General features: G+C 44.6%; 1 protein-coding gene across 2 annotated transcripts; it reads right to left on the bottom strand.

Annotated features, from left to right (window-relative positions):
• Positions 1-936: 936 nt before the first annotated feature.
• On the bottom strand, positions 937-25,321 carry LOC141148518 (up-regulator of cell proliferation-like). 2 transcript variants are annotated; one of them, XM_073636051.1, is made up of 4 exons: positions 25,061-25,321; positions 12,693-12,978; positions 11,722-11,919; positions 937-8,911 (listed from the first exon to the last, which is right to left on the bottom strand). In XM_073636051.1, exons 2-4 carry the CDS (start codon positions 12,967-12,969, stop codon positions 4,239-4,241), a joined length of 5,148 nt encoding a protein of 1,715 aa, XP_073492152.1. In that variant the 5' UTR covers positions 12,970-12,978; positions 25,061-25,321; the 3' UTR covers positions 937-4,238. The 2 variants fall into 2 exon arrangements, with proteins under 2 accessions (XP_073492152.1, XP_073492153.1); XM_073636052.1 differs by lacking the exon at positions 12,693-12,978 and having other exon boundaries at positions 25,061-25,317.

Raw genomic sequence — 25,321 nt, 5'->3', positions numbered from 1 at the left:
ACTAATAATAACTTAACTATTACTATTTCAGATTTTCCAATTTTCGGGTTTTCGGATTTTCGAATTTCAAATTTCTGAATTTTTGAATTGTTGAATTTACAAATATTCAAATTTACGAATATTCGAATTTATGAATGTCCACATTTACGAATATTTCGAAAAATTCGTTAAACGGGTTTTTGTTAATTCGGATACAAATTTGTCGAAACTCGTAAAAAAAAAAAAAACTAATTCGGAACGAAACGAATTGCACATGTCTAGTGAAAATGCAATATGGCAACCTGGAGATAAATATAATTTCCTGCTTCTGTGATTGGCTCACTGATTTTCCCAGAATTCTGCACTAAGATAGAAATCGATTTTCAGGCATCCCCTGCACCAAAAATGATTCTCCCAATAGGAACACATCTAACAGGATGCAGACCCTGCCACTTTCCTCATTAGAGCCCTGGAGCTGCTGCAGCTGATTGATAATTATGAAACCACTTCCAGAGAAGCACACAGGGATTTCTTCAGTATAACAAACGGTAGGAATCTGCAACAAATTTTGGTACAACCCTTGCAATGTACTCAGATCACCCAGAGGGGAATGTTTTTTCTCAACAAAAAATTGGAGTTACTCTTTAAGTAGTGGATGTGTATGGATTATTTTTGGAGAATAAGGATTTAGTTTAATGTCACCTTAATGGATAAGTATTGGAAGATGGGGGTAAAACACACATCACAAATATACACCTGTGCATGTTGCAATGATGCAACTCTTACTAAAGTTCATTCATAATATATACAAGAACAAAATGACCCTGGTACGTCAGTTTGGGCATTTTTTTCTTTTTTTCTTTTATTAATTTACTTTTTTTTTTTCCGTTCCTTTACATGCTCTTTCTCCATCTTGCCTATCCAGTGAAATGTCAAAAACACTAAATATATACAATGTATCAGAAAAAAGTATTTATTTATTTTTTGACCTATCGTTCTATCTACATATGTTGAAACTACAATGTGTATTAAATAGGTAACATCTATCAGACATGAACTCTTTATATAAGGCCCCTTTCACACTGGGGCGGGGGGCAGGGTCGGCGGTAAAGCGCCGCTATTGTTAGCGGCGCTTTACCGTCGTTATTCGGCCGCTAGTGCTAGAGCGGCCGAGAAAGGGTTAAAAACCACCGCAAAGCGCCTCTGATTACAATGGGCAGGAGCGGTGAAGGAGCAGTGTACACACCGCTCCGTCACCGCTCCAAAGATGCTGCTGGCAGGAATTTTTTTCTCATCCTGCCAGCGCACCACTCCAGTGTGAAAGCCCTCGGGGAGAGATGGCAGCGGCTGTTTCGGGTCAGTTTGCAGGCGCTATTTTTAGCGCAATAGCGCCTGCAAACCGCTCCAGTGTGAAAGGGGCCTAAAACCAGGCAGATGTCTCAGTGTGAACAACAAGAAATTAAACATTGCCCTTAACAATTTTGAAAAAAAAAACAATATTTTTTAGTTTTTGCTATAATAAATATCCCCCCAATTTTTTTTAAAAAACAAATTTCTTCATCAGTTTAGGCCCATATATATTCTTCTACAAAATAGGGGATAGATTTATGGCATTTTTATTATTTATTTTTTTTTACTAGTAATGGCAGCGATCTCCGATTTTGATCAGGACTGCGACATTGCAGCGGACAGATCGGACACTTTTGACACATTTTTGGGACCACTGACATTTAAACAGCGATCAGTGCTATAAAAATGCACTGATTACCATGTAAATGTCACTGGTAGGCAAGGGGTTAACACTAGGGGGCGATCTAGGGGTTAAATGTGTTCCCTCATTTGTGTTTCTTACTGTGGGGGGATGGGACTGACAAGAGGAGGAGACATATCGCTTTTCTACTTAGTAGGAGCAGACGATTTGTCTCTCCTCTCCTGACAGAACAGGGATTTACACACACAGATCCACGTTCTGGCTCTCGGGCCCGCGATCACGCGTGGCCAGCAGTCATCGACCACGCACATCGGGGTCCCCCGCCGTGCAGTGCCTGCTATAGCTGTTTAAAAGGCCGACGTACAGCTACGGCGATTTGCGGGAGATAGCCGACCTGCCTCAGTATAATGACGGCGGCTGGTCGGCTAGGCCAAAGGTTTGCTAATCATCTAAATAATCAAGTGCCGGTGTTTCTGTTGAAGGGTTCCAATAATACTACACTATACAAAGAAATTATAGACTATAGTTTGGTGAAGACCCATTTCTGTTCCAGCATGACTGTGCCCCTGTGTACAAAGCCAGCTCCATAAAGACATGGTTTGATGAGTTTGGTGTGGAGGAACTTGAGCGGCCTGCACAGAGCCCTGACCTTAACCATACTGAACTCCTTTGGGATGAACTGGAACACTGATTGTGAGCCAGGTCTTTTCATCCAACATTAGTATCTGATCTCATAAATGGGCATGAATTCCCCCAAACACCCTCCAAAGACATTATAGACAATTGTGCTGTTCCAGCCTTGTAGGAACAGTTTGGTGAAGGCCATTTTCTGTTCCAGCATTACTGTGCCCCTGTGTACATAGCCAGCTCCATAAAGACATGGTTTAATTAGTTTGGAGTGAAGGAACTTGAGGGGCCTGTACAGAGCCCTGACCTCAACCCTACTGAATACCTTCGGTGTAAATTGGAACATCGTTTGTCATCCAGGTCTTCTCATCCAACATCAGTACCTCACCTCACAAATGGGCACAAATTCCCACAAACACCTTCCAAAGACATTATAGACCGTTGTGCTCTTCAAGCCTTGTAGTAACAGTTTGGTAAAGGCCCTTTTCTGCTCCATCATGACAGTGCTCCTGTGTACAAAGCCAGCTCCATAAAGACGTGGTTTGATGAGTTTGGTGTGGAAGAACTCAAGTGTCCTGTACAGCGCCCTGACCTCAACCATACGGAACACCTTTGGTATGAATTGGAACTCCGATGGTAAGCCAGGTCTTCACATCCAACATCAGTATCTGACCTCACAAATGAAAACAAAATTCCCCCAAACACCCTCCAAAGACATTATAGACCATTGGGTTCTCCCAATCTTGTGGTAACAGTTTGGTGAAGGTCATTTATATTCCAGAAAGACTGTACTCCTGTGTACAAAAGCAACAAATGTTCTTTTGTCTTAATGGGCACACATTCTCAAAGACACCCTCCAAAATGTTGTGGAAAGCCTTCAAAAATGAGTGGAGGATGTTATAGTCACAAAAGGAGGCCAACTCCATATTAATGTCCAAATGTTTTTAAATGAGAGGTCCAACAAGCTGTGATGGTCAAGTGTCCCTGTACTGTGTGCAGTATAACTTACAAACTATACATACAAACACTTTTTAAAAATGTACACATTTAAAATTTATTTGCATCAAACTTACAGCTTAACATTATACATTCCCTTTAAATTATAACTAAAGGCAAAACTTCTTTTAGTTTTACATAGCATTGGGGGGGATTAGGACCCCTGTCAGGATATTAGTGCTGTCTATGCTCCCTTTAGGGCAGTCTTTCTCAACCTTTTCAACACAGGGGGACCCTTGAAATAACTTTCCAGTCTCAGGGAACCCCGGCTAAAAATGACTAAGTCTACAACTCATGATACATTAATGTGATGGTCAGTGGTAAGCATGCCCCTTACACTTTTGTGGTCACTGAGAAGAATTACCCCCTTACAGATAGCTAAAAAGATCAATGGTGTCAGTAGGAACTTATCTGAGAGGCAGAAATTCTCATTTGTCAAGGAACCCCTAGCTACCTCTGGAGGAACCCTAGGGTTCCACAGAACCCTGGTTAAGAAACCCTGCTTTAGGGAGATTCACCCTCTCTACTTCTCATTATGACCATTCTCACTGAGAGTGAAAGAAAATCACAAATATTGGATTATCAGTAGAACAAAAATGGAGAGGAAATTTGTGGACACTAGTTCTGGTGACAACCAGGGATTTCCTAACTTTGCTGTGGCTGTGGGACAGGAAGTGAAGAGAAATTTCCCCAATGGGACATAGATGGTGAAAAAAACTACAACGTTATATAACCCCACCATGGAAAAAAAAAGTTTTACCTTTGGTTCTAATTTACGCACACTTTCAACTTTTTGATCAAGAGCCCATTCTGCTGGCTTCAGATCAGAAGCTTTGGCCAAGGGTAGTCACATGATACAGAAGCCATGCTGCTTCCCAAGCATTAAAGGCCACTTAATGGGTGGCTGGTAGGCAGCATAAATGGGTTAAAGATTAAATGAATCCCTTAGACTTTTCATGGCTTGCTCTTTTGTTATCTTTTCCCAGTTTATTGGGATTTTGGCTGGTATTGCATTAAATTCTTCTGCAAGCTGATCATTAAATTCTTTTAAGATAAACTTCCAGTAAACTGAGGCATTGATGCCTGGGTCAGATTGAATGACCCAGTCTGGATAGAACTTACGGTATTCTTTGTAACGCTCAGGGACCCATTGTGTGTACGAATTTCTGAAGCATCCATTTCCTACCACATCGGTGGAGCATATGGAGTTACATAGGACATTAGTTGCAAGTTCTTTGTATCCTGCAAGCCCCTGAGGTCGGTGAACTGATGCAAAATGCTCGGTGTGGTCATGTCCTCCAGCTTCACAAGGAACTTTACAGAATGGACATAGCTTGCCACATCCAAAAATTCTCTTAAACAGCTGATCCAACGGATTTAGAGTGACCATGGAAAGCACATAGTCAATGTCTAGAGAATTCATCTCTTTTAAAATCTCATCCACCTGTTTAGAGAAAGAAGATTGAATGTATTCAGAAAATTGCTGGGCCTTGTCATTGTTCTGGAATAAAATCACATTCATAGCGTTCCTCGGAATGACTAATTCTTTTTGCAAAAGCTTACAAAACATTTCCAAAAAGGAAGAGACGTTTGTACTTTCTTGTACAGTTGGATCTTTCAAAGCATTATTGACCACATGTGTGATTTTATGAATAATTTTCTCATGTAAATTTTTAAGGCCACCAGGTTTTCCATAATTGTCTACTATATCTGCTTGAAGCATACTCTTTACAAACGCTTCATAATCATTGATATACATCATATAATGGTCAAAGTCTTTTAATTCCAGCAGTTTTTTAAGCAGGTTGAACTGGAAAAACATCCGACTACTGTATTCCTTGGAGTGTTTGCTGAGCAAAATGTCATCTACAATTTCTCTCCCCAGGTTTTTATAGATAAATTCTACTATTGCTGGTTTCAGGCAAGAACAGCAAAAGACCTCTGCCCTCTTTTTACATTGATCTTTCTCAAGGAATATATTCCTAAAGGTGGCGAGATACTGAGGTTTTAACTTCTCCAAGCTGATCCTTGGATCATTCTCTTGGATGAAGTCCTCGTGCATCTTCTGGAACATGGGAGCCGCTCTCCCCAAGACATGAAGTTTTAAGTCTAACTCAAACTGAGGTGATATATGGAGTTTCTGAACAGTACTCTGTTGGAGTTTTTCGTTTACCATATTTAAGAGCTCTTGGCAATAGGTGTCATGGTAATCCTCTTTGGTGTTCATTTTAGCAGTGACATACTGTTTGCAGCTGAGCAGCAGTGCATCCACATACTTATTCATTTGAACCTGTCGATTATCAGGATATTTGTTTGAGATTGTTTTAGAGGCTGTGTTGTACCAACTTGCATCAAAGTGATGTGGCTGGGCTGCAAAGCATTTTTTTTCATAATCTTTCAAGTTGTGTATATTGTGCAACTTCATAGTTACGGCTCCTATGCTGTGCTTCATGTCCGTTCTAAGTTGGTGTAGGATTTCTTGACCAATGTTGCGTATATGCAGGCTAATAACTTTTATTTCCATAAATGTTTCGTTCCATATTTTCTCAAACTCTTCATCGTGATTAAGCAAGACTTCGCAGTTTTTGAGGGTTTGGTATTTGCTTGCAGCTTTCTTTTCAATAACTTCCATAAATGTATTCTGATTTGTTTGAATCATAGCCTTCCCTCTCTGAATTTGCCAATATTCATTTAACCTCTGCTTTACATCATCTTCAAGTTGTTTCCTTAAGGAGCTTACGCTCCGGAGAAATTCTTCTCTGTATCTTTCTATCAGATGGGCATTGGCGTTTTCAGATCCACCATCAAAATACCTTTCTAAAGCTTCCCGTATGCTCTTCTCTTCGCTCTGAAGTATCTCGTACATATTATTAATTGCATCTGCGCTCAGCTCTTTCTGTGAATTTGGCTGATTCCGGATTATATTTTCTGTTTCCTGCATCCATTTAAACATAACTTTGCTGAATTTCCACTTCAGCTCATTATACTTAACATGTAGTTGATCATAGGCATCTGCCACCAGGCTGTTTCTGAAATTGAAGATAAAGTTTTCATATTGCACGGCCTCCCACAAGCTTCTTATCCATTTAGAAAACTCGCTCCAACTTTGGGCCTGTCTTTCAGATGTTTTCATGACCTGTAGTAGGTATTTTTTAAATTCATAAACCTTGTTACTGTAACCTGTACTTACTGAAGACATTGGTGGGACACCATGCCAGAGACCAGGAATGTACCAGCTATGGTTCTCATGGTCAGCATCCAGAACATCAGAAAAAGACTTGATCCCGTTCTTTTTTGCCATCTTTGCTGCAGTCCTTGTCATTTCATCAAGGTCGTCTATAATCTTCCTTCTATCTCTTAAGCATTGCGCACTAGCAGCAACATCAGAGACATTCTGATGTAGGAAGTAGTATTTGGGTTTTTTGCCAATGGTTTCCATCCTTAGAAATGCATGGACTACAATCTGTAAAATATCCTTCATTTCTGCTGCATTTTCCATGGAAATGTTTATGATCGTAATGTCACTCAAGCCAACCACTAGGGTTGCTAATTCATTGTCACGTTGGTCAGATCCATCCAGGGAAGACATCTCTGGAGCTTTCAAACCTTCTGTGTCAAGTACCAAAATGAAAGAACAACCTAGCTCCTGCTGAAAGTTTTCTTCAATTTTAATAAGAGTCATGAAGGCTCCTTTTGTACATCGTCCACTGGCCACTGGGAACTGCAAACCAAACATGGTATTCAGAAGGGTTGATTTTCCTGTGCTCTGCACCCCCAGGACAGTTATAACTCTAATTCGGCACTGGCCTCCTGTCTTCTTGTCTAGCTCACTCAAAACATTAGTTATCCACTCCAGTGGTATACTGGAGGAATCTCCATCAATCAGTTCCAGTGGCAAGCCATCCAGTAAAAGATCTGCTGCAATTTCAGGAAGCTTGTTAAATATCCGTTCCCCATTTGGAATCTCGTTATTTTTCAAAAGATTGCATTCGGCATCATAAAACTGACCTAGCTCTCGTATGAAGTGCTCAACACCCAGAGAGCTCTTGGACATGGTTAAGTCTAGCTGTTTAATATCTGAGCTGTCTTTGGCTTTGTACTCGTTCTGTAATTTTAATAGGTTGGTTCTAGCAATTGAATCAAGGAGTATCTTCATCCATTTTAGAAAATAGCATCTCTCTGAGTGATTCTTCTGTGATATTGCCTCTGTGAAGGCAACAATTCCTGCAGATGGAGTATGCGAATACTGCTGTCTGATTAATTCTATCCTTCTATTTTCAAGTTTTTCCCTGTAGAGTTGGGAATCTTCCTCCCCTTGCCTTCTCATTCTACATATTTCTGTTCTCGTTCTGGCCAGTTCTTTACATAGATCTCCCTGTAGTTTCATTGTTTCTTTTTTATACCCTGCTACGTCATAGATTCTTTTAGTTATTTTTAATGCTCTATTTTTTGCTGACTGACATTCTTTGGAGAGTTCGTCTACATGAATTCCAAGTTCACAAGCGGTCTCTGCCATCTTCTCCAAGGTGACCTGCTTGGTGGGTTTTTTAATGAACGCTTTCATTATGTTCTGTAGCTGTCGAGCCAAAGCTGCGTCGTTCCTATTCTTCTTTTGTATAAAATGCCCGTCATCTATGTTTAATGCTGAGTTCAATGACTGTAACATACTGTTGTTTATTTCCAGGTTTTGTGAAACAAAGAAATATTTGCTGTTGGCATCTCCAAGCTTGGACAACTGCATGCACTCTGTCTCGCTAACACTGTCTGCAAATATGAAAACTGCAGACGATATCTGGGTTAAGAAGCTGAACTGTGTCCAATAAGAAGAGATATGGCCATGTAGGTTTGTAACTGCAATGGGCTCTGGAAAAATGTCTGAGTTTTCTTGACCAACGGGCAAATACCAAAACATTTCTACCAAGCCGTTGGAGAGTTTTTTTTTAACGTTTCCACCTTCCATGTCTCGGTGTATGAAGAAATTATGATACTGCTGGGGTGGTGTTAGTATTTGGTTCAGGATGGCAGATTTGGATAAGCGGCAATCTTCTAGCCTCACAAAAGAAAAAACTGGCATCTGGATATTCACCACATTGTCTTCGCTAAAATTATTCCTATCTTCTAGTGAATGGGGTCTCCATTTTTTAACAATGTCCCTCAATGCCCACAACATGTAGGTGCATTCCGAACCACTGCAAGCTGGGAGTAGCAGGGGTACTGCAAACTGACACATAGACAGTTTTGTCACAATCTCCTGTTGTAAAAAGCTGTCTGAGCAATGCAGAAGAATGCACAGCACATCTAGGGGATGGAGATCTCCTGAATGTTCTTGGTCTGTACTTTCAGATGATGGATTTAAAAATTCTATGTTCAGATCCGATTCTGATTCCTCTATATGTGTTCTCCGTGCATTCACATTTAGCGACATAAGCTTTCTTAGGAAATACCATGGAGCATCTTCTATAGTACGAAGCTCAATGTCCTTTAGACTATCGCGTCCAATTGTTAAAATGTTACTGACGGTCATCTTTGACTTCTTGTACTTTTTCATTCCTAACCGGCGGAGTATCTCATCACAAATTCTATTAACTCCTGGAGGATCTGGAAAAAGAGGAAATAATTATTGATACATGCTTAAAGTGATATTAAAAGCTTTTCTATTCTTTTTTTTAATTTTAATATACTTACCTGCTCTGTGCAGTGGTTTTGCACAGAGCAGCTCCAATCCTCTTTTTTTTGGGTCCACTGCCGGCGCTCCTGACACCTCCCCCTTGAGCAGGGCCCCCAGAGAAAGCCCTGGGGGCATTGCTGCATGCTTGCTCCCGAGCATCTATAAGACACATAGAGCCTCAGCTCTCCCCCCCCCATGCTCTCTCCTCATTGGCTCACTGGCTGTGATTGACAGCAGTAGGAGCCAATGGGCTCCTGCTGCTGTCTCCGCCAATGAGGGCGGAGAATTCCCATACAGCTGAGGCTATCAAGTACATCACTGGATCGGAGGGGGCTCAGGTAAGGATTGGGGGACTTGGGGGGTGGGTGGCGCTGCACACAGGAGGCTTTTTACCTTCATGCATTAAATGTGTGAAGGTAAAAAAAACCTTCACCCTTAAAAACCACTTTATACAATACTGAGCATTGTACTATGGACTAAGTAACTGGTATAAGTAAGTATATAGCAATATTTCTGGTCAGCAACAGAGCAACTTTTTAATAAATTTGAATTTAAATGAAATAATATATTAACGAATACAGAACTTCATTAAAATGACTGTAAACGTTCAGATTAAAAAAAAACCTTAACAAACTTTTTATAATTTACCTGCTCTGTGCAATGGTTTTTGCACAGAGCAGCCCCCGATCCACCTCTGCCAAATGCCCCATAGCAAGGGGCTTGCTATGGGGGCACTTGTGCATGCTCGCTCTCTAGCTGGCTCTGTGTGTCCGTCCGTAAGACACACATAGCACAATACAGAGTCGCCCCCCCCCCACTTCCTCCTCATTGGTTGTGATCCGCAGAGTGATCCCTTAGCAAGGGACTTGGGGCACTTATGCATGCTTGCTCCCGTAAGACACACAGAGCACGGCTCAGCCCCATACCCACTCCCTCCTCACTGGTTGTGATTGACAGCAGCAGGAGCTATTGGCTGAGCCAATGAGGTCAGAGAGAGAGAGGAAAGAGCCTCTGCTCTAGTGCACATCACTGGATCGAGATCGGGCTCAGGTAAGTATAAGGGGGTGCTGGGGGGGGGGGGAGCTGCATACTAAATGTTTTTTATATTAATGCAGAGAATGCATTAAGGTAAACAACCTTCAGCCTTTAGAGCCACTTAATTGGTGTCTTCCTATTTGTTTGGAGTTCAGGTTTAAGAGCTCATGCTCACCTGTGGGCATGCTTTTAGTGCATATTTTGCCTAAAAAAAAACTCTACATATCAGGCCACTGGTCCAATCAGTGGCTGCCATTGAATTCCCAAATGGACGGGGATACTGGTGGACCCCAATATGGCCACATGGCCATGCATGCTCAACGATATTGACCCCTGGAGGTTTCATCATCATGCTGGCCAGAGCTCATGGTACTGCTGCAATTTACCCCCTCTCATGACAGGGCCATTTTTTGCTTTTTGGCCCTGCGTTACTTTAACTGACAATTGTGCGGTCATGCAGCACTGTACACAAAAAAAATGTATTTAATTTTTTTCCCACATATAGAGCTTTTTTTTGGTGGCATTTGATCACCACTGGGTTTTATTAATTTTTTTGTGTAGTAAATAAAAAAAATTAAAAATTTTGAAAAAAAAAATAAAAAAACGTCCTTTTGCTTTAAGCCCACGTTCACATTGGGCCGATTTGGCATGCCCTTTGACATGTAAAGGGCATGCCAAATCGGCAGCTATTGCTGCTGATAGCACGGTGCGAATCGGTGCGACACCGTCTTCGCGGCGCCGCACCGATTCCAAAAAGTAGTTCCTGCACTCCTTTTGGCGTCTTCTGGGGCGATTTCAATAAACATCTGTGCAGGAACCCGCACAGATGGCTCTGAAATTGCTCCCGAAGTCGGGATGAAATGCGGGTATGAAATCGTGCGAGTTCATCTCCTTAGTCGTGAACCTGGGCTCAGACATATTCAATAAAAAACATTTCTTCATAAATGTAGGCCAATATGTATTCTGCTACCTATTTTTGGTAAAAAAAAAAAAATCCCAATATGCTTTAATTGATTGGTTTATGCATTATAAGTGTCTACAAACTATGGTATATATACTGTCATTTTTATTTTTTTTATACTGTTAATGGCGTTGATCAGCGACTTATAGCGGGACTGTGATAGTATGGTGAGCAGTCTGACACTAACTGAAACTTTGCGGGAACTAGTGACACTAATACAGTGATCAGTGCTAAAAATATACACTGTCATTGTACTAATGACACTGGCTGTGAAGTGGTTAACATCCAGGGCGATCAAAGGGTTACATGTGTGCCTAGCCTGTGTTTATGTGTGTGATATGTGCTGCTTTTACTAAGGGATGCGCCGGTTTTAATTCCCTGCTTTGCAGGGAAACAAAAACCGTCACATCCCTGCTGACAGGACAGAACTCTGTATTGTTTACATTGACAGGGCTCTGTCCTGTCTTCCTCCTCACCTATCAGCGGGTTCCGGTGGTCAATCATTGGCCGGCACCTGCTGATCGGCTTGTAATGTGACTAATCACTGCACAACTGGCACACGTGCGCACACCCTACCTGAAAGTGCCAGATCTCATGCTAAGTACGTGATCCCAAAACAGGAGAGACGCTCTGCCGTTGTACTCCTAAATGAGGTGGTCGGCAAGAGGTTAAAAAAAATGGATGCAATGTTTACATGATAGATATGCATAGTCAAAAAAAATTCAAGGGGCTCAGGTTTCTTACCCATATCACGAGGATCTGCTGTCTTTGCTGACTGTATGGATGTATTCAATGCTGAGATCACACCAGGACAGGAGACGACCCTTGATGTTGGCAGCTTTGTCCGCCCCGGTTCCCTAGGCCCTGATGCCCTAGGCAGGGTCGGAAGTTTTTTCGGTTTTGGTGGAACACAAGGGCGAATTTTCGCACAAAGGGCTGACCCTAAGTAAAAAAAAAAAATTCATCAACTAGATTTTCCTGAAACAGTCCATTTAATACAAAACCCTTTTTTTTTTAGTTGGCAAAGTTTAAAACAGAACACTTTTCAATATTTTTGGAAAATTGTAAAATTGCACATATATGCTCATAATGTATATATTTAAAAAGCGGTGTGTAATTGTAAAATCAATGTGATATACTATATATATATATATATATATATATATATATATATATGTGTGTGTGTGTGTGTGTGCCTTGAAAAAGTATTCATACCACTTGAAATTTTCCACATTTTGTCACGTTACAACCAAAAACGGAAATGTATTTTATTGGGATTTTATGTGATAGACCAACACAAATAATAAATAATAACCAGAAAATTGTTTTGTATTTATTATCAAATTAATTTATTGAAAAAAAACAATGGCCAAATGACATAAAAATAGCAAAGATCCTACACTTAACATCATATAGACAACGTTGTCTGGGAACAAAGACAAACACACATAAAAACATAAAACAGAACGTATGACACCACCCAAGCATACAGATATACCAATAAGACACTAGGGATATGAGCAATTGGGGTAACCACATCACCAGCCAGGCAGTCCTCTCATTGATGATGTGAGCAATGGCCGTTGCAAAATACAAAAAAGATTCCAAAAAGCACCAATCCGTGACTGAAGGGGATGCTACTATTGTGGAACAATCATAGGGAGAGCTCAGTTACACAGCTTGAACATAAACTGCTTTATTTGAGATCTATTTACCTGGGAAAAGGTCAGACAATGCTGGGAAAGTGGATGAGAGCTCCTGCAAATGGTTGACCAGCTTTTCACAAGCACCCACCCCTTCCTTCACACGGCCATTCAAGAACCGTTCAAGCTTCTCTTGGTAAGTCTTTGCTTCCAGCACATGCAAACGATCTCTAGAACCCAGGTGCCACCGAAGGCTGAGGTTACTAAGGAGATCCTCCAGATCTTCTTCAGACAGGTCCGGTATTTTTTTCCTGAATCCATTGATAATCTCTGAGGTGTTTTTGGCCATTATGGAACACTAAAAAGTTAAACAAAACTTGGTTATCTATAGGACTGACTAATCTTTAGAACCAACAGTAATACTTGGGGGTCGTTTTGTAAAAAAAAAACAAAAAACACTGTGTAAATGCCTCAGCATTCACCTAGAAGACATAAATAAACCCTGTATTGTGTCTAATATGTGCATTTCCTTTGATCATCAGCTCCATATAGTGGCCATAATATGCCATTTAACTGATTGTAGTATTTCAGGAAAATACCACATTATAACCACTAGATGGAGCTGACGATCAAAGGAAATGCATATATTAGACACAATACGGGGTTTATTCATGACAACAGTCAAGCTGAGGAGCTTTTTATAAAGTGTCCCTAAAGCAATAGTTTTTTATAGCTTAGGATATTCTCAGTCAGTTTATTTATTTATTTATTTATTTATTTTGCTATGTGTGCCCGATTAGGGAGATCTACCTTGACATTTCATCCCAAAGATACAACAGGAAGCGAGAGGAAATCTCTCCAAAGTGAGGGTTATTTCCATGCATAGGCAGTGCACTCTCCATGCCAACTATGGACAGCCAAAGCAAGGCAGTGGCAGTGCTGGGACAAGGTCCTCTAGAGCCCAGGCCAAACCACGTGCGCCCCCCCAAGTATGAGCATTATGTGCCAACAAACCCCCCCAAAATAAAATTGGGCACTAACCCGCATGTTTACCCTCTAAGAATAAATTCCCCCTCCTCCCAGAACAAATTCAGCCCCTGCTGAAATCCCCCCTCCCAGCACATATATTTGCCCCCTCATACCCCCTCCCAGCTCCAATCCTCTCCTCAAATACCCACAGCACAACCCCCCCCAAAAAAAAAAAACTTTTTCTACCACAAATCCTCTACCCCTCAAATTTCCCCTCCGAGTATACATCCTCTTTCCCGCATTCCAAATCCCCCCTCCTAGCACAAATCCCCCCCCCTCCAATCATTCCTACTAGCAGAAACACCCCCGCCCAAAAAAAATTCCCCTCCTGGCACAAATTTTCTCCCTCTTCTACCATATCACCTCTTCTAGCACAAATCCCCCTTCCCAACACAAATCCCCCAAATTTTCGCTCCTAGAACAATTCTTACCCCCTGCTGCATCCCAAATTTCCTCCTCCCAAAACAAATCCCCCATCGCCTTGTGGCACCCTCCCAGCTCACATAATACCACAGTGTCCAGGGCACCTGCCCCTTCCTGCCCACCGCTTTTCCCGGCCCTGCGTAAAGAACCTGGTATGAATTAGGAAGGGAACACCTATTTTTTTGTGGGGATCCCCCATTAAAATCTATATGCGACCCTCATCTAGAATAAAGGTCTAGTATGGATTAATGAAATCCCCGGCCTCTTTATTTACAAACAGATGGAAGGGGTTGGGAGCTGTTATTTTGCTGGCAATTTGAATACATTTTTTTCCTTTGTAAGGCCCCTTTCACACTTATATGACTTCAAAGTCGCGCGATTTTACCGCGATTTTACCGCGATTTGCCCGCGATTTGGGAGCAGTACTACTTTGTACGACTTTGCCACATTTTTGGCATTAACAAATGTAAACATACAGTAGTTGGCAGGAATCATAAGGGGGAACTCCACAACAAGTTTTAAATAAAAAAACTGGCATGGGTTCCCCCCCAGGGGCATACCAGGCCCTTAGGTCTGGTATAGATTGTAAGGGGAACCCCCTACACCGAAAAATCGGTGTGGGGGTCCCCCCAAAATCCATACCAGGCCCTTATCCGAGCACGCAGCCCGGCCGGTCAGGAATGGGGGTGGGGACGAGCAAGCATCCCCCCCTCCTGGACCGTACCAGGCCGCATGCCCTCAACATGGGGGGTGGATGCTTTGGGGCATGGGGGGCACCCTGCGGGTTGATGAGGACAAGGGCCTCTTCCCGACAACCCTGGCCGTTGGTTGTCAGGGTCTGCGGGCGGGGGGCTTATCGGAATCCGGGAGCCCCCTTTAATAAGGGGGCCCCCAGATCCCGGCCCCCCACCCTATGTGAATGAGTATGGGGTACATGGTACCCCTACCCATTCACCTACGGAAAAAAGTGTCAATAAAAAACACAGTACACAGGTTTTAAAGTAATTTATTACGCAGCTCCGGGGTCTTCTTCCGACTTCGGGGGTCCTCTTCCAACTTCGGGGGTCTCTCCAGTGTCTTTTCCCGGTGTCCGCATCTTCTGCTGGCTCCACCGCTATCTTCTGCCGCTCTTTTGCCAGCGGTGGTCCGGACTTCTGGATCGTCTTCTTCCCTCTTCTCTTCCAGAGATGTTGACACGACGCTCTGTCCAGCTGTGATGACCACGCCCCCTTATGACGGCACAGTCCCAGCATGCCCCGGGACAGTGACCTCATAAGGGGGCGGGGTCACCGCCTATATAAGTCCATTGCGGAGCGTTTAGAGACCATTCCAGCTGGAGAGAGCATCGTGTCAACATCTCTGGAAGAAAAGAAGAAGGCAGAAGTCCGGACCACCGCTAGCAATTGAGCTGCAGAAGATAGCGGAGGAGCCGGCAGAAGATCAGGACACCGGGAGGAGACGCCGGAGAGACCCCCGAAGTCAGAAGAGGACCCCCGAAGTCGGAAGAAGACCCCGGAGCTGCCTAATAAATTACTTTAAAACCTGTGTACTGTGTTTTTTATTGAAACTTTTTTCCCTTGGTGAATGGGTAGGGGTACCATGTACCCCATACTCATTCACATAGGGTGGGGGGCCGGGATCTGGGGCCCCCTTATTAAAGGGGGCTCCCGGATTCCGATAAGCCCCCCGCCCGCAGACCCCGACAACCAACGCCCAGGGTTGTCGGGAAGAGGCCCTTGTCCTCATCAACATGGGGACAAGGTGCTTTGGGGTGGGGGGGCCCCGCAGGGTGCCCCCCATGCCCCAAAGCACCCACCCCCCTATGTTGAGGGCATGCGGCCTGGTACGGTCCAGGAGGGGGGGGGCGCTCGCTCGTCCCCACCCCCATTCCTGACCGGCCGGGCTGCATGCTCGGATAAGGGTCTGGTATGGATTTTGGGGGGGACCCCACGCCGATTTTTCGGCGTAGGGGGTTCCCCTTAGATCCATATCAGACCTAAGGGCCTGGTATGCCCCTGAGGGGGAACCCACGCCGTTTTTTTCATTTAAAACTTGGCGCCGCGTTCCCCCTCAGGATTCATACCAGACAGCTGTCAGCACTGCCTGTCGCTCATCGCGAAAGGAGAAAAAAGTTTTCCTTTCCCGAAGTCGTGTCTATATTATTCAGGCACGATTTTCATGCTACTTCAGGGTTTAACATTGAGGTCTATGGAGTACAACTCGCATAGAAGTTGGACCAAAGTAGTGCAGGGACTACTTTCAAGTCGGCACAACTTAAAGTCGTGCCAATATGAATGGTAGTCATTGAAAATCATGGAGAATGACTTGTCATACGATTTTGCAGTACAAAATCGTGGGACAAGTCGTATAAGTGTGAAAGGGGCCTAAATGTCAGTGTTGCTATAGTAGATGGAATACAACACACAAATGCATTTCTTCACAGGGAGGGTCAAGAATTCCCCAATACTTCACTTTAATCATTACTTAAATCTCTGCTCCTGGTCAAACTGAGTTTTTAATTTCTTTTTTTTTCTTTTTTGTTCTTTAGTGCATTTTTCCCAGGATAGTGCCCAACCCCTCCATGCCATCGGTTTGACAATCCCTTGCCTATTAGCCTGGAAAATGGACATGGACTGTTTTTTTAACATTCAGATTCTGCACTCGAACTTTAGAAATGTATTCCAAACCAAACCCAGGTATGTTCAGCTCATCAGTAATTCTAATAATAATGGCCAGAAAAGAAACTATGAACATTTCATTGCTTCCTCACATTGGTGGTCAGCGAAGTGCCCATTTACACTGTTAGGCAGTGTAGTGCTTCCTTACATTGGAATTGAATGTAGAGCCCCCCTATACTGATGGCCAGTGAGAGAAGCCCCTTTTAGTGGTAAGTGGTAGAAGGCTCTGCTTTTTTTAATAGTGTTCAGTGCATGAAGGCCCCCCTATCATTAGTAGGGATGAGCTTCGTGTTCGAATCGAACACATGTTCGACTCGAACATCGTGTGTTTGGTCGTTCGCCGAATTACGAACGTTATGGGCCGTTCGTGCCAAATTCGAGTGGCGCGTCATGGCCCATAATTCACTGCGGCATCACAGGGCATTGCTGGCTGATGACTGGCCAAGCATGCACTATGACCCGCATGCTTGGCCAATCACAGCGCCGTGTGTACAGAGAGCCGTAATTGACCAAAGCCAGGGAGGCTTTGGCCAATTATGGCTCAGGGGGTTTAGTACACGCCCCACACTATATAAGGCTGCCTGCACGTCGGCCCTGTGTAGTGTGTTGTGGTGGAGAGAGATAGATAGACAGAGAGACAGTGTTATTTTATTTAAGTTAGATAGAGTAGGCAGGTCGAGTCAGTTAGCTGCACTTGCAGTGTATTGTGTATATATATATGCATCCCAGGTGTTGTATATATATATATATATATATATATATATATATATATATATATATATATATATACACTGTATTCAGTTTAGCTAAATCCTGTTCTTCTCTTCCTAATATACTGACAGGCAGGCAGGTGTTTTTACAGTATTTCCAGTTACTGTACTGTGTACCCTGCACGATTGCACCTACAGTATAACTACCTGAAGCCAGGTGCTTGTGTAGGCTTTTGACGTATTTCCAGTTACTGTACTGTGTACCCGGGACAGTTGCACCTACAGTATAACTACCTGAAGCCAGGTGCTTGTGTAGGCTCTTGACATATTTCCAGTTACTGTACTGTGTACCCTGCACAGTTGCACCTAAAGTATAGCTACCTAAAGCCAGGTGCTTGTGTGGGCTCTTGACGTATTTCCAGTTACTGTACTGTGTACCCTGCACAGTTGCACCTACAGTATAGCTACCTGAAGTCAGGTGCTTGTGTAGGCTCTTGACGTATTTCCAGTTACTGTACTGTGTACCCTGCACAGTTGCACCTACAGTATAGCTACCTGAAGTCAGGTGCTTGTGTAGGCTCTTGACGTATTTCCAGTTACTGTACTGTGTACCCTGCACAGTTGCACCTACAGTATAGCTCCTGAAACCAAGTGCTTGCGTAGGCTCTTGACGTATTTCCAGTTACTGTACTGTGTACCCTGCACAGTTGCACCTACAGTATAGCTACCTGAAGCCAGGTGCTCGTGTAGGCTCTTGACATATTTCCAGTTACTGTACTGTGTACCCTGCACAGTTGCACCTACAGTATAGCTACCTGAAGACAAATGCAGGTGTTCTCATACTAATAATACTACAGGCAGTTGATTCTGCTAGCTGCAGTATAATCGGTATATATATACATCCCAGTTTTGTGCAGCTACATCTCACTGCAGGCCAATAGTATGTCTGGAAGGCCAACAAGGAGAGGCAGACAGTCACAAGCCAATAAAAGAGGGCAAGCGGGCTCTGTGTCTAGAGGCAACAGTGCTGGTCATGGACACGGTGCATCCTCAACAGCACGTGGCCGTGGGACACGCTTGGCCTTATTTTCGGCAGCTGGCCGTGTTGAGCCGCAACATGTGGAAGACTTGGTCGAGCGGATGACCAAGCCGTCCTCATCCTCCTCATCCTCTCTCACCCAGGCTCAGGGTACTTTGTCTGGCAAAGCAGCTGCCAACGTGGCCTCTTCCCTCGGCTCAATAGAATCAGTGACTCCTTCCCTAGCCCCACCATGTCCTCCTTTGAAGGCTCCGATGATGGTACTCAGCTAGAGGAAGGCAGTAACGTGAGCCCAGACAGAGGGGGTGCCCAAGAAGGACAGCAATCTGGCAGTCATGTTCCCCCTGCTGCAGCATACTGCCAGGTTTGCTCCAGTGATGAGGAGGAAGGGGATGATGAGGTCACTGACTCCACGTGGGTGCCTGATAGGAGAGAGGATGAGGAGGCACATCACCAACAAGGCAGGATGCCCTCCAGGGGCCAGCCTAAGGGCAGCACACTGACTGCATCACACCCTGCAGAGCTCCGCATCTGCAGGGCGCTGCTATCTCTGCGTGTTATTCCAAAAGTTCTTTGGTGTGGGCCTTTTTTGAGACGAGTGCATCAGATCCCACCGCTGCTATTTGCAACATATGTCTCAAGCGTATCTCGCGTGGCCAAAGTTCGATGGCAAGCGTACCTCAAAGACCCACACCAAAGAACAAAGAGGACCTCTCCTTGCTCCTCATCAGCTGGGATCTCCAACCCCACTATACCGTCAGTCCTCTCTGAGACATGCACTGAGAGGAATGAAGGTGTAGAATTAGGCTTGTCACAGCCAAGTACTTGCGGGCAATCTGCTATCGGTACACCAACGTCAGATTGTACCAGGCAAATTTCCCTGCCCCAGCTGCTTCACCGCCGAAAGAAGTTCGCTCCCAGCCATCCACATGCCCAGCGGTTGAATGCTAGCTTGGAAAAATTGCTAGCACTTCAACTGCTACCTTTTCAGTTGGTAGACTCTGCCCCCTTCCGTGAGTTTGTGGAATGTGTGGTTCCTCAGTGGCAGGTTCCCAAGCGCCACTTTTTCCTATGGAAGGCGATTCCGGCTCTCTACCGGCATGTGGAAGGCAATGTCTTGACCTCGCTGGACAGGGCAGTCAGCGGTAAGGTGCATATTACCGCTGACTCATGGTCCAGCAGGCATGGACAGGGATGTTACCTAAGTTTCACGGCGCATTGGGTGACTCTGCTGGCAGCTGGGAAGGAAGCAGGACAAGGTGCAGTAGTGTTGGAGGTTGTTCCGCTACCACGCCTCCAAAATGCAACTACTGGTGATTCTGACACACCTCTCTCCTCCACCCCCCTCCTCTTCTTCTTCCTCCATGGCCTCTTCCTGTGCTTTGTCCTCGGAACCAGCAGTGCTCCATAGGCGTTCAAGGGGCTACACAAGTACGCAGGCCAAAAGATGCCATGCGGTGCTTGAGCTGGTGTGCTTGGGGGACAGGAGCCACACTGGGGCAGAGATTCTGTTAGCTCTGCAGGGGCAGGTTCAGAGGTGGTTGACGCCACGCCAACTTAAGGCAGGAATGGTGGTTTGTGACAATGGCACCAACCTCCTCTCTGCCCTCCGACAGGGACAACTGACCCATGTGCCCTGTTTGGCTCACGTCCTTAACTTGATGGCGCAGCGATTCTTGGGAAGGTACCTGGGCTTACAGGATGTCCTGAGGCAGGCCAGGAAAGTCTGTGTGCATTTCCGCCAGTCATATAATGCCAGTGCTCGGCTGGCAGACCTCCAAAAGGAATTTAACCAGCCAAAGAACCGCCTAATCTGTAACATGCCCACCAGGTGGAACTCAACGTTGGCCATGCTGCATCGGCTGCACACGCAGCAGAGGGCCATCAATGAGTACCTGTGCGACTATGGCACCAGGACAGGGTCAGGGGAGCTTGTTTTTTTTTCCCCACGCCAGTGGGCCATGATCAGGGATGCATGCACTGTCCTGTCACCATTTGAGGAGGCCACGAGGATGGTGAGCAGTGACAGTGCATGCATCAGTGACACTGTCCCCCTTTTCCATCTGTTGGAGCACACGCTGCGTGGAATAATGGACAGGGCACTTAAGGCAGAACAGAGGCAGGAAGAGGAGGACTTCCTTAGCTCTCAAGGCCTCCTTTATCCAGACAGTGTTCCTGCGTGCCCGCCGATCACACAGGAAGAGGACGAGGAGGAGGAGGATTGTGTCAGCTTGGAGGTGGAGCCTGGCACTCAGCATCAGCAGCTGTCTTTAAGGGATCATTTACAGTCCCAAGAAACCCATGGACTTGTACCTGGCTGGGAGGAGGTGGCTGTGGATCATGTCATCCTTAGTGGAGGACTCCGGACCGAATGCCTCAGCAAACCTACGCTGCATGTCCTCCCTGATCCTGCAAAGCCTGCGGAAGGATCCTCGTATTCGTGGTATCAAGGAGAGGGATCGTTACTGGCTGCCAACCCTCCTTGATCCACGTTACAAGAGTAAGGTTGCAGACCTTATCTTGCCGTCACAGAGGGAGCTGAGGATGAAACATCTTCGGGAGGCCTTGCAGAAAGGTCTGTGCAACGCGTTCCCAGAGACTGGGAGGTTACAAACTTCTGTTCCTTGACAACGTGTTGCTGAGGCTTCGGTCAGTCAAAGAAGGAGCGGTGGAGAAGGTGGCCGTCTGACCGATGCGTTCAGACAATTTTTTAGTCCACAGCCCCAAGGTATGATCGGTTCCAGCAACCATCGCCAGAGTCTGTTTTACATGGTGCAGGAATACCTAGGGGCAAGATCTCACTTGGACACCTTTCCCACCAAAAATCCTCTGGGTTACTGGGTCTTAAGGATGGATCACTGGCCAGAGCTTGCACAGTATGCAATTGAGCTACTGGCCTGTCCTGCATCCAGCGTTCTTTCGGAACGCACATTCAGTGCTGCTGGAGGCTTTGTAACCGATCACAGGGTGCGCCTGTCCACCGACTCGGTCGATCGACTGACCTTCATATAAATTAATCAATCTTGGATCATCACCAGATACCAAGCACCTGATGCTGATGTAACCGAATAATTTTTTTTGAAATGTCAGATCCCTTCAAGACTGCCTATGCTGATGCTGAGTGACTATCCTGTTATGCTGAGTGACTATCCTCTTCCTCCTCAATGATCATGCTGATAGCTTGTAAGAATATTTTTGTTTCTGGGCACCGCCACCAGTGGCTAAGGCCCAATTTTTTCAACCCCTGTTTGACAGGGACGTGTAATTACAATTTTTGATGCAATTCTTTGCAGCAGGGCTCGTTCCTGAACTCCAACTAGAGTGTCTGTGAGGGGTTGCAGTGTTGTGGCACCAGCACCAGTGCCTAATGCCCAATTTTTCAGCCCCTGTTTAACAGGGGCGTGTAATTACAATTTTTTATGCAATTCTTTGCAGCAGGGCTCATTCCTGCACTCCAACTAGGGTATCTGTGAGGGGTTGCAGTGTTGTGGCACCAGTGCCTAAGGCCCAATTTTTCTGTCCCTGTTCAACAGGGACATGTAATTACAATTCTTAATCTAATATTTCACAGCAGGGCCCATTCCAGCGCCCACCAAGAGTAATGCCCCGTACACATGGTCGGACTTTGTTCGGACATTCTGACAACAAAATCCTAGGATTTTTTCCGACGGATGTTGGCTCAAACTTGTCTTGCATACACACGGTCACACAACTTTGTCGGAAAATCCGATCGTTTTAAACATGGTGACGTAAAATAAGTACGTCGGGACTATAAACGGGGCAGTGGCCAATAGCTTTCATCTCTTTATTTATTCTGAGCATGCGTGGCACTTTGTGCGTCGGATTTGTGTACACACGATCGGAATTTCCGACAACGGATTTTGTTGTCGGAAAATTTTATATCCTGCTCTCAAACTTTGTGTGTCGGAAAATCCGATGGAAAATGTGTGATGGAGCCTACACACGGTCGGAATTTCCGACAACAAGGTCCTACCACACATTTTCCGTCAGAAAATCCGACCGTGTGTGTACGGGGCATAACTGTGAGTGTTGTGGCTCCACCACCATCACCAAAGACCCTATTTTTCTGCCCCTGTTCAACAGGGGCATGTAATTACAATTCTTGATCTAATATTTCACAGCAGGGCCCTGTGAGGGCTTAGAGTGTTGTGGCAACACCAACACCTAAGGCCACAATTTCTGCAGAGTATATAGGGCAGGCCCCTGCTTTCAAACATCCAACTTACAAACGACTCCTACTTGCAAACAGAAGGAGACAACAGATCAAATCTACCCCTAGGAAGGGAAATTCTCTCCTGTAAGAGTTAATATAGAAAAACATTTATCCTTTCCACTGATGCTTTATCACCAATCCTTGTTTCACTAAAAACCCCAAATTTTCTAAAAACATTTGTCATTGGGACAGAAAGGGAGGTGAAATCTTCTGAAGAGGTGCACAGACAGCAAAACAAATGTCACAGGGGTGATAACCCTTCCCTATGTTTTCCAAAAAGCTTAAAAATAGATTTTTTGGCTGGAGCTACACTTTAAAAATGTACCAGTTCAAAATTACAAACAGATTCTGCTTAACAAACCTACAGTCCCTGTCTTGTTTGCACTGCCTGGGGGCCACGCCTTTCCTTTTTTCAATTTGGGTGCGGGTTTCCCCTTAATATCCATACAAGACCCAAAGGGCCTGGTAATGGACGGGGGGGGGGGGGGAATACCCATGCCGTTTGTCTCACTGATTTCCATATATATTGTCGGGACCCGACATTACATTAAAGCCGCAAGCAGTTTTAAATGACTTTTATTCCTTTAAAAATGTCATTACTGTTCTAAGCACGGGAAACACTTTACAGGCATACTATAGACACCACCCAGGTACGATATTTAAAGGAATATTTCACTTTTTTTTTTTCACTTTAAGCATTATTAAAATCACTGCTCCCGAAAAAAACGGCAGTTTTTAAAACTTTTTTTTGTATTGATACATGTCCCCTGGGGCAGGACCCGGGTCCCCAAACCCTTTTTAGGACAATACCATGCAAATTAGCCTTTAAAATTAGCACTTTTAGTTTTGAACATTCGAGTCCCATAGACTTTAATGGTGATCTATTGGTCGTGCAAATTTTCGGTTCGTTCGCAGGTTCTGATGCGAACCGGGGGGTGTACGGCTCATCCCTAATCATTAGTGGTCAGTGGGAGAAAACTTCCCTTTCATTAGTGGACAGTGGGTGAAGAATATCTCTTATATTGCTGGTCAGTGGGAAAAGACCACCTTTCATTAGTGGTCAGTGGGAGAAGGCCCCTTTTCATTAGTGGTCAGTGGGAGAAGGCTCCCCTTACATTGGTGGCCAGTGGGAGAAGGCTTCCCCCTACATCCCCTACATTGGTGGTCAGTAGGAGAAGGCTCCCCCTTACATTGGTGGTCAGTGGGAGAAGGCACATTTTCATTAGTGGTCAGTGGGAGAAAGCTCCCCTTAGAATGGTAGTCAGTGAGAGAAGACCCCTTTTCATTAGTGCTCAGTTGGAGAAGGCTCTCCTTACACTGGTGGTCAGTGGGAGAAGGCTCCCCTTTACATTGGTGGTCAGTGGGAGAAGGCTCCCCCTCACATTAGTGGTCAGTGAGAGAAGGCCCCCTTTACATTAGTGGTCAGTGGGAGAAGACACCCTTTCATTACTGGTCAGTGGGAGAAGACACCCTTTCATTACTGGTCAGTAAGAGAATACTTGCCTTTACATTGGTGGTCAGTGGAAGATGAATGTTAGATTGGTGGTCAGTGGGAGAAGCCCCCCCTTTACATTGGTGGTCAGTGGGAGAAGGCTCCCCCTCATATTAGTGGTCAGTGAGAGAAGCCCCCCTTTCATTAGTGATCAGTGGGAGAAGACACCCTTTTATTTGTGATCATTGGGAGGAGGCCCCTTTCATTAGTTGTCAGTAAGAGAAGGCTCCCTCTTACATTGGTGGTCAGTTGGAGGAGGCCCCTTTCATTAGTGGTCAGTAAGAGAAGGCTCGCTCTTACATTGGTGGTCAATGGAAGATAAATGTTAGATTGGTGGTCACTAGTAGAAAGCCCCCTCTTTCATTGATGGATAAGCTCCCCCTTTACATTGGTGGTCAGTTGGAGAAGACTCCCCTTATCCTAGTGGTCAATAAAAAGGTTGTGTACACATTTTTCTGTGTTCAGCTTTGTATAGCTAATAAATCTTTTTTTGTAGTTTACTCTGTTTGGTGTGCTTTGGTCATTTAGTTTTTTATTTTTAATTTTTTCTTTAAATAAAAAGAATTCCCGTTACACATGTGAGTCACTAAGAACAATACCCTCTTACACAGAGCTGAAAAGATTGGTATCAGCGAGAACATATCTGAGAGGCAGAAATTGCTCACAGCTCAAAGAACCCTTACCAACCTCTGAAAGGCTCCCTAGAGATCCACAGAACCTTGGTTGAAAACGACTGCACTAGACAAGTAAAAGACTCAAATTCCAATTTGTGATATATGTGTAACTCTCAAGGTGTTCATTCAGGAATTACGAAGCGTAGAAATATCTTGCTTACCTTATTGACCCTGGCCAGGTCTATAGCATTGTGAATTGCGTCTGAGATGAAGTCATTGGAAGTCTTCACATTGAAGGCAAGGCAACATATGATTGAAAATCAAAATAATACAACTGTCCTGGCGGTGGGTTTGTGTTCTTGGTTTTCCCCTTCTCAGTTTCTCATATGAGGAAGCTCACGCAGGTGGACAGGTTTTTCTGCCATTTCCTCAAAGATCTGATGTGTAGCTTTACAACATTCCTGACCTTTCACTGACTTTAA

This window comes from Aquarana catesbeiana, linkage group LG06 (genome assembly GCF_042186555.1).
Source record: "Aquarana catesbeiana isolate 2022-GZ linkage group LG06, ASM4218655v1, whole genome shotgun sequence".
Taxonomy (NCBI): domain Eukaryota; kingdom Metazoa; phylum Chordata; class Amphibia; order Anura; family Ranidae; genus Aquarana; species Aquarana catesbeiana.
The sequence above is the reverse complement of the archived record's forward strand: the minus strand, read 5'-3'. Positions and strand labels throughout refer to the sequence as shown.